The sequence below is a fragment of the Delphinus delphis genome, chromosome 17, assembly GCF_949987515.2.
Source record: "Delphinus delphis chromosome 17, mDelDel1.2, whole genome shotgun sequence".
In the NCBI taxonomy this organism is placed as follows: Eukaryota; Metazoa; Chordata; class Mammalia; order Artiodactyla; family Delphinidae; genus Delphinus; species Delphinus delphis.
Window position 1 is genome coordinate 702976 of NC_082699.1, and position 14904 is coordinate 717879.

At 48.8% G+C, this 14904-nt stretch overlaps 1 protein-coding gene across 4 annotated transcripts in view; it reads right to left on the reverse strand.

The window, feature by feature from the left end:
- Positions 1–1648: 1648 nt before the first annotated feature.
- The window catches only part of PRKDC (protein kinase, DNA-activated, catalytic subunit), a 150914-nt gene continuing 137658 nt past the window's right edge, over positions 1649–14904 (reverse strand). For all 4 annotated transcript variants that reach the window (XM_060035361.1, XM_060035360.1, XM_060035359.1 and 1 more), the window contains 12 exons: positions 14469–14556; positions 14238–14381; positions 10844–11048; positions 9941–10008; positions 9218–9438; positions 8892–8984; positions 6790–6879; positions 6532–6603; positions 6251–6452; positions 5628–5816; positions 4890–5029; positions 1649–3217 (listed from right to left, as the gene is read on the reverse strand). In XM_060035361.1, the coding sequence (XP_059891344.1) occupies positions 3013–3217; positions 4890–5029; positions 5628–5816; positions 6251–6452; positions 6532–6603; positions 6790–6879; positions 8892–8984; positions 9218–9438; positions 9941–10008; positions 10844–11048; positions 14238–14381; positions 14469–14556 (1717 nt within the window). In that variant the 3' untranslated portion in view covers positions 1649–3012. The remainder of the gene's footprint in view (positions 3218–4889; positions 5030–5627; positions 5817–6250; positions 6453–6531; positions 6604–6789; positions 6880–8891; positions 8985–9217; positions 9439–9940; positions 10009–10843; positions 11049–14237; positions 14382–14468; positions 14557–14904) is intronic.

Sequence of the window (14904 nt, forward strand, 5' to 3'; positions counted from 1 at the left end):
GCCAACTTATCAAAAGTTCCTACAAACATAAATCACCAAAACTGTCTCAAGTAATAGAAAATTTGAAGAGATCTGCAACAAGAGACTTCATCAGTAATAGAAAAAACCTCCCCAAAACAAAAGGATGGCTTTACTGGTGAATTGTACCAAACCCTGAAAGAATTAACACCAATCCTTCTCAAACTCTTCCAGAAAATATCAGAGAAGGGAACACTCCCGAACTCGTTCTATGAACCCAGCATTACCCTGATACCAAAGCCAGACAGACAGGCTCCGTAACAGAATTATAGACTAATAACCCTTATGGGCACTGATGCAAAGATCCTCAACAAAATACGAGGAAATGGACTCCAACCTCAGAGTAAAAGGATTTCTCACCATGGCCAGGTGGGATTTGTCCCAGCACTGCAAGGGTGATTCAACATCTAGCATCAGGCTTCCCTGGTGGCGCAGCAGTTAAGAATCTGCCTGCCAATGCAGGGGACGCGGGTTCGAGCCCTGGCCTGGAAAGATCCAACATGCCACGGAGCAACTAAGCCCCTGCGCCACAACTACTGAGCCTGCGCTCTAGAGCCCACGAGCCACAACTACTGAGCCCATGCACCTAGAGCCCGTGCTCCGCAACAAAGAGTAGCCCCTGCTCGCCACAACCAGAGAAAAGCCCGCGTGCAGCAACGAAGACCCAACGCGGCCAAAAATTAAATTAAAAAGAAAATCTAGTATCGAATGTTGTAATATACAACTTTTAACAAAGGAGAAAAAACACAGGTTCATCTCAACTGATGCAAAAAAAGTATTTGACAAAATTCAACACCATTTCACGATAAAAACACACAGCAAACTAAGACTAGAAGAGAACTTCTTCAGCACAACAAAGGACATTGCTGAAAACCCACAGATGACATCACACTCACTGGTGAAAGGTGAAAACGTTCCCCTGAGATCAGAAACAAGACAAGGATGCCCTCTTTCACCACTGCTATTCAACACTGTACTGGATGTTCTAGCCAGAGCAATCAGGCAAGAAAAAAAGAAAAAATATTCCAATTGGAAAAGCAGAAGTAAAACCGTCTCTATCATAGACAACATGATCCTGTATACGAGACGTCCCAAAGATAACAGAGAATAAGTACTAGAGCTAATAAATTAATCCAGCAAAGTTTCAAGAGAAAAGATCACCACACAAAGGCAGCTGTGTTCCTCTACACCAGCAATGACAATCCAAAAAGGAAACTGGGAAACTCTGTAAATACATAATATCTACAAATATACAGCAGCATCCAAAAGAATACTAAGAATAAATTTAAACAAGGAAACTGAAAAGTAGAAACATCAAAAACCAGTAAAAATGACAAAACACTGCTGAAAGAAATTAAAGACAAATAAAAGGAAAGACACTGTGTTCATGGACTGGAAGCCTTAATATTGTTAAATAGCAAAACTACCTAAAGCCACCTACAGATTCAGTGCAATCCCTATCAAAATTCCAATGGCCTTTGCTTTTTTGAAAAGCCAGTCCTTAAATTCTTCAATTTCATGATGTTCAAAGAGAATACGTACAAACCCCACAGCTGTGCTGTCACTTCAATATACAGACAATATTTCAAAGTTCACAAACACCTATCTTAGTGGAAGTTACTGGTCATTAATCAACAGCACTTCAAAAATTCTTGCAAGTTGATGAAATAATTTTTATTTTAGAAAGTGTTTACAGTTTACATCTTTACTCTTTCTCCACGATTTTATTTTGTCGATTGGAAGCTGTGTGTAGGCGTCCCGTCCTAAGGGAACTTGGAATTTTTTTGTTTTTTTTTCTTTAAATGTTTCAGGCACGCTGCGCAGCATGCTGGACGTCTCAGTTCCCCGACCAGGGATCGAACCCAAGCCCCCTGCAGTGGAAGCACGGAGTCTTAACCACTGGACCACTGGGGAAGTCCCCATAAACGTTTCTTATTAATGCCATAATGCATTCAACCTGTATCTATCAAAATAAGTTTGTCAAGTAATACAATGAAATAATTATGAGATGAAGTGTTTGCTTGTGAAACTGCATAAAAGCTATACACTACTTTGGGAAAAAAACTTTTAATGTTCCTTAGTCTTAAGATTTACTATTTCCCAAAATCATACAAGAGTTTCTAACTAGAAATGTTTGAAAAAACAGTAACAAAAAGCTCAAAGCCCACCTGAAATCGGCTCCGGGTGAGGACAGAGGCCCTTCAAGTGCAGAGGAAGCTGCTTCTGTAACTTGGTCTGGCTGCTCTAGAACGCATGTGTTATCTCCAAATAAGGATTCATTTCAAACAGGGATTTCTTTTATTTTCCTAGAACCCAAATGCTTAGTGCTATCCCTACTTTCATACTTGGAATTTCTGAAGCTTTCCTGAGTCTGGGATGCAAAGCTCTTTCATCCACCTTCCCGTTGTGATCAGAGTAGCAAAAGTGAGTGCTGAGACCAAGGTTTTTCCCTCTCCTAAACACTTTCCCTTCTAGAGAACAGTTCTGTCATAAAATGTCAAAAATAGAAGAGAAAAATGTGAAAGGGAAAAACCTACAAAAATATCCTAAAATGTCAAATACAATCATTTCTAAATGTAATAAGCCATAATCATAGCCTGACCTTATTCCTGTGCTGCTAATATGACTCTCTCAGAGTCTCCGGGACGAAGTCTTCCGGGTGTGATTTCCATGGCGCCGTGAGGCAGGTCGCAGAACGCTCACGTGCACAATGAACTACCACAGCTCTTGGTCCGCTCACAGCACTCGCGATCTGCTCCGGTCTTGATTCCGTGCTCTGCACAAGTCTGCCCTTCTACATCCATTTTAACCCTAACCTGATCTATGATTATGGCCTAGTCATTCACCCATGCCAGCATTCACTTCATCATGACCTGGATTAAACTCGGGATACAACTCTGGTGCTTCGGGACGATGAGCCCACCGATTGCCTGGATCAAAGTTTAGGACACTCTCTCCACACGCATGCCCCTTCTCTGCTGACTCCCCAGGACCTCACATCCAGGGCTCCCACCCTTCCCAAGTTCTGCCAAGGATGTTGGGGTCCGTTGCCTGGTCAATCAAGCACTTCACCTGGGCCTCTTCTGAAAGTCCACTGCCTGGCTCCTGGGCACGGATGTTGTGATCTCTGCTTCCTTGCGCTACAGCGATGTAATGCTCAAAGGCAGGCACCTTCTCATGGCCCAGAAGTAACTCATCACTGGAAAAAAGATTAAACAAACATGAAGACACAAACCACATATGATTTTTCCTGTCCAAACCAGACATTCCCTCTCACCACGCAGAATATTTTGTTGCTCATAACCTTAAAGCCAAGAGATTCGATCTGCAGGAAACCAGAACATGATAGATGCTGGGAACGCCTGTCTTCACGTGTCTGTGTGGACTCACTTTTACTTCGCTTGGGTTAGTACCCAGAATGGAACGCAGGGTCCTATGGTACCCCACGTTTAACTCTTTGAGGAACTGCCACACCTCCCCACAGTGGCTGCAGCATTTTACCTTCCCAGCAGAAACACCGAGGGCTTCGACTTCTCCAGCCCTCACAACAACTCGCTATGTTCCATTTTTTGATTCCAACAGTTCTAGTGGGTGTGAAGTGGAATCCCACTGCATTTATCTGATGACTGATGATGGTCAGCATCTTGCCATGTGCTTGCTGGCCATCTGTGTGTCTTCTTTAGAGCAACGTCCGTTCAGGTACTGTGGTCATTTTTTAACTGGGTGGTCTTTTTATTATTCAGCGTAAGGGCTTTTTATGTATTCTGTACACAAGTCCCTTAGCAGCTGTATGACTTTCAAATGTTTTCTCCCATTCTGTGGGCTGTATTTTTACTTTCCTGATGGTAAGCACTAAAGTTTTCAATTTTGATTAGTTTATCTGTTTTTTCCTTTTCTTGTTTGTGCTTTTCCTGTTATACTTAAGAGTGCCAAATTGTCACTGCCAAATCCCAGGTCCTAAAGATTTACCCGTGTTTCTTCCTAAGTATTTTACAGTTTTAGCTCTTACAGTTAGCTCTTTGATCCACTTTGAATTAACTTTGTATGTGGTGGGAGGTGGAGGTTCCACCTTCATTCCTTTGCCATTTGTTGGAAAGACCACCGAATGGTCTCGGCACCTTTGTCGAAAAACAACTGACCACAGACAGCCTTTTATTGTTAATTAAATGGGAAAGTCCAACTCTTTTTCCTTCTTGTGAATCATTTCTACAAATTCCTGTTTGTTTTAGACCTCAACCAGAAAAATGTGAAAGCTGTGTCAAAGGTAACCCGATTTGCACACTTGTTAGTGAGCCGCCACCGTGCTCTCCGCACCTCGGGGCTATGCCGCCAGGGTCCCATTTGTCCTGAGAAAGGACAAGAGTAAGTTTATTCTTGCTTTTTTTTTTTTTTTTTTTTTTTTTTTTTTGTGGTACACGGGCCTCTCGCTGTTGTGGCCTCTCCCGTTGCGGAGCACAGGTTCCGGATGCGCAGGCTCAGCGGCCATGGCTCACGGACCCAGCCGCTCCGCGGCACGTGGGATCTTCCCGGACCGGGGCACGAACCCGCGTCCCCTGCATTGGCAGGCGGACTCTCAACCACTGCGCCACCAGGGAAGCCCAAGAGTAAGTTTAAAACCTAAATCTCCTCGGGCAGGTAAAGATATTCATGCAACAGTCTAGGAATGCGGTGCAGGGACCCCAGGCAGACTGGGAAGGGCTCCAGAGTTAGGACCTTGCAGGGCGGTGGAGAGGCTGGCCTCCTCAGGCCGTGGCCCTCCGTCTGTCAGTGCCGACACCACAGGCCGAGGATAAACATATGGTGTTCACTGATTCTTCTGGAAACGCCAGCGTGTTGGTGTGTGTTTGTTTCTTCCACAAATAACGTCTTACCAGGTAATAACTGCTGGATTGGCACCTGCTAACTTTCTCTTAGCATGATGTATCTTCTGCCGGGGATACCAGTTTTTTTCAGTTACATTTATTTCTTGAATCCATGATCCTCCTTTTCTTAGCATTTTCTGTTCAAAATTCTAAAGGAAAGGAACATGATTTTTTTTTCTCTGCTTAACAGTATACATGATCACATTCACACAGATTCAACAAGTAACGATCTTAAAATAAACAGAATCTCTGACTGGGGAGGGCGCCGCAGCTTTTTACGCAAACTCTCACGGCAGCACAGATAACAGTGACCATGACCGTGAGGGTCTTACCCTTAGGCTTAAAGGATCCCTCCCTGTGGAGGGTGCCATTGCTGTGCTCCCTTTTGGGGGGCAGTATCGTGAAGAACCCTTGAGATTTAAGAAAGCACGATCTGTCTTTATGATCAAGGAGGACTTTGTGTGGAACAGATTTTAAACTAAAACTTGTCTCAGAGAAACCAAACCCACCATCACCAAAGGGTTAAAAATACTCTCAAGTCAGTTTCCTCCAAACAAAAGGAACGTCTCATCTGCTTTTCAAGCCAAGCCAATGATCCCAAGTGTTCCTTCTGAGAAAGTGCTGTACAAAACAGTAAGTATTTTAGTAATAAACACAACGCGACACATTCCCACCAGGTAACAGGAGATGTGGGTCAATCACAGGCACGCTGTAACAAAGGCACAAAGTGCGAAGAGACCACCGCACCTTCCAGTCAAAGGACGGCTCCTTCACAAACACGTCCATGGCGGTGGTGAGCAGGTCTGGGCGCGAGCGGAAAGCCCTCAGCGCACACACCATGGTGCTGCCCACGAGCCCCGTTTCTTTCAGTGGTAGCATCAGGGTGATAAACTGGCGAGTCAGACGGAAAGGCATCAGCTCAGGAACCGGCAGAAACTACAGAGAAAAGGACGTGTGAGAAGCAGTGGATGCGAGGGAGGGCCCTTCCACGGCTGTCGCTCACGCGTGGGGAGCACACCAGCTCCTGCCACACGGATGTGAAGTCACTGTGCCCACGAGCAATGACACGGCCATGGAGACGGAGACTCGGAGCTTGATGTCAGGGAGGGTGTGCTTCACATCCACGCAGGATGTTTCCATGACGGGGCTTCATAGAACCTCCTCCCTTTTTACAGGATCACGTTTCTCTTAGCTCCGATTATCTAATCTATCAGCACACCTTCCACAACCTGTCTGCACAAGGCTGAAACACAGCTGAGATTTTCCCCTTCCACAAGAATGACGTCAACGACCATGCAAACCGACTGTATGCAGAGCGGTCGCAAAGCCCAAGGGCAACTCCAGCCCAGAGCGGAGAAGGGCACACTCACCTGGGTGGCTGATCCGAAAGCATGTCCGAAGTCGATCCCGATCACGCCGCCCGTCTCCAAGCTCACCATGAAGTTGTTCAGGTGCCTGTCTCCGATGCCCAAGATCCAGTGGCTGACGCACAGGAGCGCGTGGGAGCTGGCAAAGTGGTTGCGGAGAGCCAGGAAGGCCTCGGGGCCGGTGCTCATCTTCAGGAAGGCCCGCCTGCAGGGGGACAGCCGTGTGGCCTCTGCCCTCTGCCCCCGCCCCCAGCCCCCGTGAGCAAAGTCGGGAATACTCTTACTTTAAGAGATCGGCCGGCACTTTACTTTCTCTTTTTCTAAAAGATGTGACTGTTTCAGTGCGACTAGCTCCCCTATGATTTAATAATAGGAAATGTCCGATTAGAACGTCTCATGACTTGAAATTTAAACCTCTTTGTTATATTGAAGCTCGAATATCAGATAACAGCTAGATTTTGATGATCTGAGGCAACACTTGCTAAGAAACAAAAGTGAATTCGCAACTTTGAGAAGGGTGAACTGGTCGGTGCAACACATACTTGAACATGAGCGCGTAGGCCCCAGGGTCACACCTTCCCGACATCCTCCTCAGCCAGTCTCTATACTCAGACGCTGGTGCCCGGGCGTCACTAACAAGTAGGGAAGAGAAATCAGCATTAGGAAGATGTCCAGGGTTGCTGATTTCAGAGGCAAACATCACCAGGAATTCACTGAAAAGTAGTGAAGAGTCAGGGAAAATAAACGTGACTTTAATCATATTTAATATTAGCACTGAACTCCAGCTACTCTGGGTCTAGGATTTCCACACACCATTATCCATTCTTAATCACTCCTCAAGAACCATGGCTATCTCCTGTGCAAAAGTTCAGGCGCAGAACCACCAGATACAATGAACGTCCCACTTCACACACAGGAACAAGATGAGCTGACGACGCAGGCATAGGGTCCCACACGCCTGACCCTGGGCGGGACCCCTCGCAGCAGGACAGCACCACGTGCAACTTGTTTAAAGCACGTAAATCACTAAAGAAGCAAAATGACCACAAGCTACTTGTTGAAGACAGCCTGTCTGCTTCTGTCATTAAACACTGCCACGCTTGTTTTTTCTTTTAAACCATTTCCAGTATGCAGACACAGACAAAATCCACAGTGAGTGCCAAAAAGTATCTTCTTAAATGACGATGGGTTTGAATTGAATTTGAAAAGCTTGTTTGCAATAATGTTTCACAGGCAAAAGGCAGTGTGGGGACAGGTGGAAACACTGTGTTACTTGTATGTTTAGCCACTTTTGCGTTTGCATCAAAAGTTTTAACAAGTTTTCCTTAAAAAAAAAAAATAATAATAATCACTAAAGACAGAACAACTTCACAATATGTTTACTTAGTAGTTAAATCCCTTAAGGTGAATCTTTTCTGAGTTGCTACTATGTTAATTTCACAGAGACCACTCCATTTCCATCTAAATTCTCTCCTAGTTTCAACCGGATAAAAGTCTTTAGGTTGGAAAACTGCAACATGTAAATTAAGAAAAAAACAGCAATGATCTTAGGAATGGGGGCTTGAAGTGCCTTGTTTTAAAAAGGTAGTGGGAAGTAATGTATACAATTCCATATGTGAAAAGCACTTTATACTCCTTGGACACCTGTGTTTACCGGATGCCTTTCACTCTCTCCCATCTTACAAGTGGGAGGCGGGGGGCGGGGGCCGTGGGAACCGGGAAGGTCACTTGTGCGAGTGGCTCGGGCCCCCTGGGCGTCAGCACAAGCACAAGCGAGAGCGGGGACTCCTGGCCCCAGGGTGCCGGTGCTGCAGGGGCAGCAGGAGCAACTTTAGGCAAAAGGCTCAAGTGAATGGAAGTAACGGTAAACACTGCCCCACGTAGCAACGACTGTCCAGGAACGAGAGCGTGACCGATGAGAACCCGCGCAGGCGCTCTCAGGAAGGGGCAGGGGTCCAGTAAGGAGAATCTCCTCGCCCGCCAGCCTAACGCTGGTCCCCCAAACGTGCCAACCCTTGCTTCAAAACGGCTGTAAGCCATGCTGTCCTTAGTTTTCTTTACAGAAACAAGGAACAAATTTTTTTAAAAACTTCCTGATTGAAAAATAACATGCTCATCGTAGCAAACCTGGAAAATAAAAAAGGATAAAGGAAAACAGAAAAAGCACCTGATTCATGACCTGGACCTACTCGCCCACCTGCGCCCCCCACAGGCCGGGGCAGCCTCGCCTCTCCAGCCTCAGCTGCCTCGTCTGTACAAAGGTGACAACGATACTCACCTTCTTGCTTTTTGTAAGAAATAAATGACTTCATACACATTAAGAACTGAGACTAGTGCCACAGAAAATGTATAATTAAATGTTAGCTGCTAACCTTACTGTTTTATTTTCCTCAAAGAGTCTTCTTCCCCAAAGTTAATCCTTTTTTAAAAATTGTGATAAAATATATGCAACTACTGTTTAGAACCCTGGACTCCATTTCCTTTGTTCACCCATGGAGAGGCAGATTAAAGTACAGGCCAGGTGGCGGCCAAGGGCGCCAATGAAAGGGCCTGAAAATTCAGGTCCCTGGAGGCGGGGTGGAGGTGACCTGTGGGCTGGGGCGGCCGGGCAGGGCCGGGGCAGGGCCCTGGGACTCCAGGTCACCTGGTGTAGGCCGCCTTCTCCTCCCGTGACATGCTGCTCAGAAGGAGTTCCTTCAAGGTGCAGGTGCTTTCGATCCATTCAATTAGCCCCAACCTGAAAGGAGAGAACAGTCATGAACACCCCTGCCCTCGCTTCTCTAGAACACAGTTCTTCCCTTTCTCCACGAGGATGAACATCATGGGCTGAGCAGCGTCTGTGCTGTTGGCCTCTGTCCCGTGACACCTAGAACCCGAACCGTCACGGGACCCCCTCCTCCCCTTCCCAACAAAACCCCTTCCGGTCCTGTGCCCCCTGCGCCCCCATCGCCCGCAGGGGGCTCTGCGCACCTGGAGGTCATGGGCACCACGCGGTAGGTGGTCACCTGCAGGCCCCTCTGGCCACAGGCGGCGTCGCGGGCGAGCACCCCGTTCATGACCTGCAGCAGCTGGCAGACGCGCTGGTCCTGCCGCAGGTCCTCCCCGCCCTTCACCAGGAAGGCGTACTCGCGCTCGTCGTGCCCGCGGACCACGATGCGCATTGGTCTCCTGAGCGAGGCCATCACTTTCACCTTTAAAGGTCAAACGAAACAGCGTTTTCAGATGGGCCCGGGTCTCATCACCAGAGGGGAGACGAGGCCTGGGGCACGCCCTCCAGGGACACAGGAGGGCAACAGAGCAAAGGACAAGCGAGGGCACTGAGTCTCCTGGTCCCTGTTCCTGCCCGGCTGCAGTGCCAAGAGGTGCCAGGTTCCCGGTGACAAGTGAAGAGCTTATAGACACGCGTCCTCGGGGACAAGCCACACACGACATGTCCACTCGCTACAGGCACTTAAGACTCGTACGTTTGTCACACACACACACACACACACACACACACACACACAGAGTTTATTCTTCGAGTTCACTAGGTCCTTCAACATGACTGATGTTGAAAGACTGGAAACATTAAGGTCAGTAAATTCCCATCAGAAAACTTGTAACACAACCCTCAGAGAACCCCGTGCGCTTGAGACCGACATGGGGAGTGAGCTGCCTCTCCTGGAACCTGAGGAGCTGACGCCCAGCACCTACCCGCTCGTCGAAGCCGGCGATGCGGGCGTGGTACTCGGGCATCGGCTTCCCTCTGCCGTCGTACTGACCTGGGACAAACCACAGAAGCCTGACTCAGAGGCTGCACCCTGCATTTAAAACACACCCACTGGTCTAACAGGAGGGGAGTTTGAACTCCAAGTTTTCACTGGACGTATTTTTTTAAATGCTGCCATTTCTCAGTTTGACAGGCTAGTGGACGCCGCTTCCCGTTCAGGTGGAGCAGACAAAGGCAAACAGGGACGGCAGCGCCCCGGGCGAACACCCGTGCTGTTTCCAGCGGAGTCAAGCTGCATGTCAGGAGGCTCTGTTTTCGGTGGTTTTTTTGAAACTCATGGTACGTGATGCGCAGCTGTTAATAATAACAAAGGAAACTGTTTCTCCAAATCCCTTTCTCCCCACTGGAATAAGGACCTAAGTGACCACAGTGAAACACTCGGTCTGGCAAATTCCACGGTGAAGACAGGGCGGGTCCTCAGTGCCACTCTAGCGTCCCTCCTGCCGGCACGTCGTGTACCATCATCTCGCTGCTTCACACCCCACAAAGCCGTGTGCAGGCACACCGCGTTTTACTGCACTTCTCAGATGCTGCAGTTCCTACCATGCGCGGGTAGGTTCAGAGGACATTACCAGCTACCGTTATTAGTAGGTGGACGTCTGAGCACTTGTCTTAACCAGGAATATGACTAGACGTTTAATAAGCGTACTACTCACAGTAATTATAGATTTTCCTAATGATGAAAAATATGTGGAATTTAAAATTCTTTTTAAAGAAAGAAAACTGTCAAGATCCCGATTTCACCATCTCAGAATCAAAAGTGCCGGCTGCAGCACGACTCTCCTCCAAGCACCCTCCTGCCCACCCCCGCCGCGCGGTGAACTCACCAGGAACCTCTAGCTCGGCCCTCAGGAACTCCGCCCTGAAGCTGCTCATCCAGGGCGAGCACTCCTTCAGGTTCCCTGGCGCCTTCGAGGCCCTGCTCATCCTCCCAAGCAGCGAGCTGGTGATGCTGCGGAAGTCCTGGAGCCTCATGCCAGGGAGCTTAGAGCCTCCTCTGCCGAAGTGGTCATCAAATTCTTTCCCAAAAGCCTGAAATTAATGATAATTTACCTGAAATATTAATGTTTAGCTGAACTTCTGAAAAAGTTCCAGGCTCACGAATCTTCATAATAAACAGGTGCTCAAGTTGTACTGGGTTTTTTCCTGCACTTTTAACTGACAGTTTCACTCTCCTTGAATGTTTCAACACTCTTAAAGCACAGTAGGCTGCCTTTGTTTTTGTCTTTGTGCGCCTTTGAGAAGATGGAAAGGATGACAGTCAGCGGTGACTTCTGAGCATAAATTCTTAATAAGGGCTTTAAACACATGGGGAAATCCTTTCACCTCTGTGTCCGTTGTACAGCTGCTGATCTGCACCATCATGACAATGGGAGTAAGTAGGAACAAAGTACAAAATAAAGGACATAATTCAATGGAAATGAACAGCCCAGGGACTGCCCTGCTGGCGCGGTGGTTAAGAATCCGCCTGCTGATGCAGGGGACACGGGTTCGAGCCCTGGTCCGGGAAGATCCCACATGCCGCGGAGCAACTAAGCCCGTGCACCACCACTACTGAGCCTGCACTCTAGAGCCCGTGCTCCACAACAAGAGAAGCCACCGCAATGAAAAGCCCGCGCACCGCAACAAAGAGCAGCGCCCGCTCACGACAACTCGAGAAAGCCCGCGCGCAACAACAAAGACCCAAACACAGCCAAAAACAAATAAACAAATTTTTAAAAAATGAACAGCCCAAAGTTCTTCCTCACAGCAAAGAGAAAAACATAAGAAAAAAACACTTTCCCTTAGTGAGGGTCTTTCAAGCCATTATTTTGGATCAAGAACCAGTATAAATAGCATTTGGGTAAGTTGTATTTCTAGAAGCGATTATTATTAGAAGTTCCCTATCCTGAAATATATCAAATCATTCTTTGTATTAGTTTCTACTCAAATATTTATTTAAATTATAACCCTGATATCAAAATTTAAAAAACAAGAAACAAGAGTATTACTAACAGTGACCTAAGGTGTCAAGATTCACCTGATCATCTTTAATTAGAAATGTTTTCCCAAATGTAGAACTAACCCCACATCATGAGCCTGGGATAAATGAAATATAAGCTCTGTTTTAGACAATCCACTACAGGAAAATTAACATATATAAAACACAGTTCTTCCTTGGTCTATAAATGGACTGAAAGTATAGAAACAGTCTGCAATCCTTAGAATGAAGGGAAAGATCAATCCGCATTTCCCAGCATAACCAGCACCAGCACTGATCCAGACGGCACAACACCCCTAAGGGCCCCCTAGACTGAAACCTGAGGCAGTTCTGCTTTAGCGGATTAATATTTTAATTAACCGATGCAAACTGTGTGCTGATGTGGTGCGAAGCAGAAAGTTCCAGATGGACTGTCCCAGGTACTAGGAAGCAAGCTCTGGACAAACCGTGGCTGCAGCTGTGGGGGCGCTTCTGCCGGGCTCGGCCCTGCTGGGCGCGCGGAGGGCTGAGCTTGGCCGGGACGAAGCCCGCCAGGCTGCGGTTTCCAGGGTGGGGCCAACAGGCAGGCCCCCACCCCCTCTCCGCAGGAAGCTCACGGCGACCCCTCTGCCGCCCTCTCGGTTGGCCCTGGGCCGGCCACGTGCTTAGCACAAGCGGCGTGGCTCAGAACAAGGCCTGGCGAGCCCCAGACCCTGGCCGATTTCACACGTCAAGCCTGTTGAGGCCGCCATCCCTGCTGCCCGCCCGCTGCCCGCCGCGGCTGCTCCTGCGCTGTGACCACAGAGGCTGGCGCGGCCCCAGCTGGGGATAGGGCGGACGCAAGCGCCTTCCCATCGACGGTTCCCGCTGTGGCCGCGGGCCCGCCGCCCTTCAGTACCTTCTCGGGACGTGGGTTGCCCGCTGGGGACCTGCAGTCACTGGGCAGCAGTGCTGTGAGGCTGACCTGATAGGACATGGGGTCGAACACGCGTCATAAAATGCAGTACGTGCCGAGGTTTAGGGTTTTACTGTCACTTGAGACACAGCCCGGGACACATTAGGCAGCAGGTAGTCCTGTCTGTTCCCACATTCAGACAGTTAAGGGAAGCTCCCCGAAGCAGGGACGACTCCCCCAGCCCTCCCTCTGGAGGTCAGAACCGTCCCCCGCCCGCGTATCCAGACAGAGACGGCAGAGGTGGGCTCCGCGGGCAGAGGTGAGTGGAGTCAGCCCTGCCCCCGAGTCTGACTCAGGAGGGCGCCCCGGAGTCACCGTGCCTACTGCACAGGAGCATCGCTCAGTGGACGAGGGACACACAGGCTGTGGAGCAACCCCCAGCACCCAGAGGGGAGGCACCGACACAGGCTGCAGCACGCGTGGCGCCGAGTGAAAGAAGCCGGGCCCCGCGGGACTTGTCCACGTGGAAGGTTGGGCAGGCGAGCCCCCGGGGGCCGGCAGAGCAGGGAGCGGCGGGAAAACAGCGAACCCTCGGGCATCGCACACTGACTGCACGCGCGACAGGGCGTGTGACCTATGTCTCGCTGAAGCACTTGGTACACCCCCAAGGGACAGAGACGCTCCTCTGCACCAGAGACGCGCGACTGGTGAGCACCGGGGCTCCTACACGCTCTAAAGCTTCTTGAGGTTTCGTGAACAGAAGCGGTTTCACCAAATTGTCAAAGCGAACTCAGCGTGACAAACGCAGGAGAGGTGCACACAGGTGCAGACGGAGGAGGCCCACCCCCGTCCCGGGGGTGGGGGGGGGAGGGGCCAGACGGGGGCAGGCGGGGAGCACCGCGTGCGTTCTCTCCCTTCCAAGTCTGGAGCAACTCTGAAACTGGAGCTCACGCTGACGCCACAGCTCTGTCCACACAGCACGTGTCAGGTGGCCCCGTGAACTCTCCGAGCCTTGGACAGAACTAAGTGCTCACAAAATGGTTACAACCTGCGGCAAATACAAACGTTTTCCTGGTCCGATACCCAAATCACTCTGAGGATTAAAAACATTAAACTACACATAACCTTCATATCTAAGAATCTGGCCATGAAGAACAGAATGTAACAGAAACCCTGAGGTTTTACCTGTGCCCCACTCGCCACTGTCTGACCTAACACACGCCATCAATATCTAACAGACACAAATCTAAGGGAAGTTTACAAATTCAACAGACATTTTAAAACCAGAAGTATTAACACACCAGCAAATAGAAGCCCTCGTCTTCATAAAGACTGTAATCACCAAGCGGCTGCCGCCCCCCCGCACCTGGATAAACCTCCTTCGAAAACTCCCGAGACCTGGAGCCTGTGGGTCTCCCAAGGCTGCGTACATTCTCTCATACATCTTCTCAAGGTTCTTCTTATTTACAGGGTTCTTTTCTAGTTCAAGCTTGACGTCCTCCGTCCAGTCCTGTGCAGAAAAAAAGACACGTCAAGTTGGACTGCAGGCAGGTTGCACTGAGCCCGTGTCTTACGTGCGGGAAGCTGTTAACGCTACCTTAAAGAGCATCTCAGGGCTGGAGAGCTGCTCCAGGGCGTTAATGAAGTCCTGAACCACTCCTTCTCGATCTAACTTAGCTTTAATCCTACAAAAAATGACCAGGTTTAGGTGCTCAAACATCTTCCAAAGATCAAGGCCTATAATTTTTATGCATATATAATTATATTTATATATAAAACAATACATAACCAACCACACAGTCTAGGCAAGGAGCAATTTAAAAATTATCTCCAAAACAGATGAAGCACAAAGTGTGTCCTGTATCAAGAGATGAGATGAAAGCAAATTCTCAACATTTTGGCGCCCACGATCTCAAGTTCAAAAGGCCCCGCTTCTCAACAAACTTTCAACATTTCTCTTTGCTTTCTTTCTTTCTAAGGAAGCGATCACGCGGCAGCTGCCTCTGCTGAGACACAGGAGGGCACCACAGGGT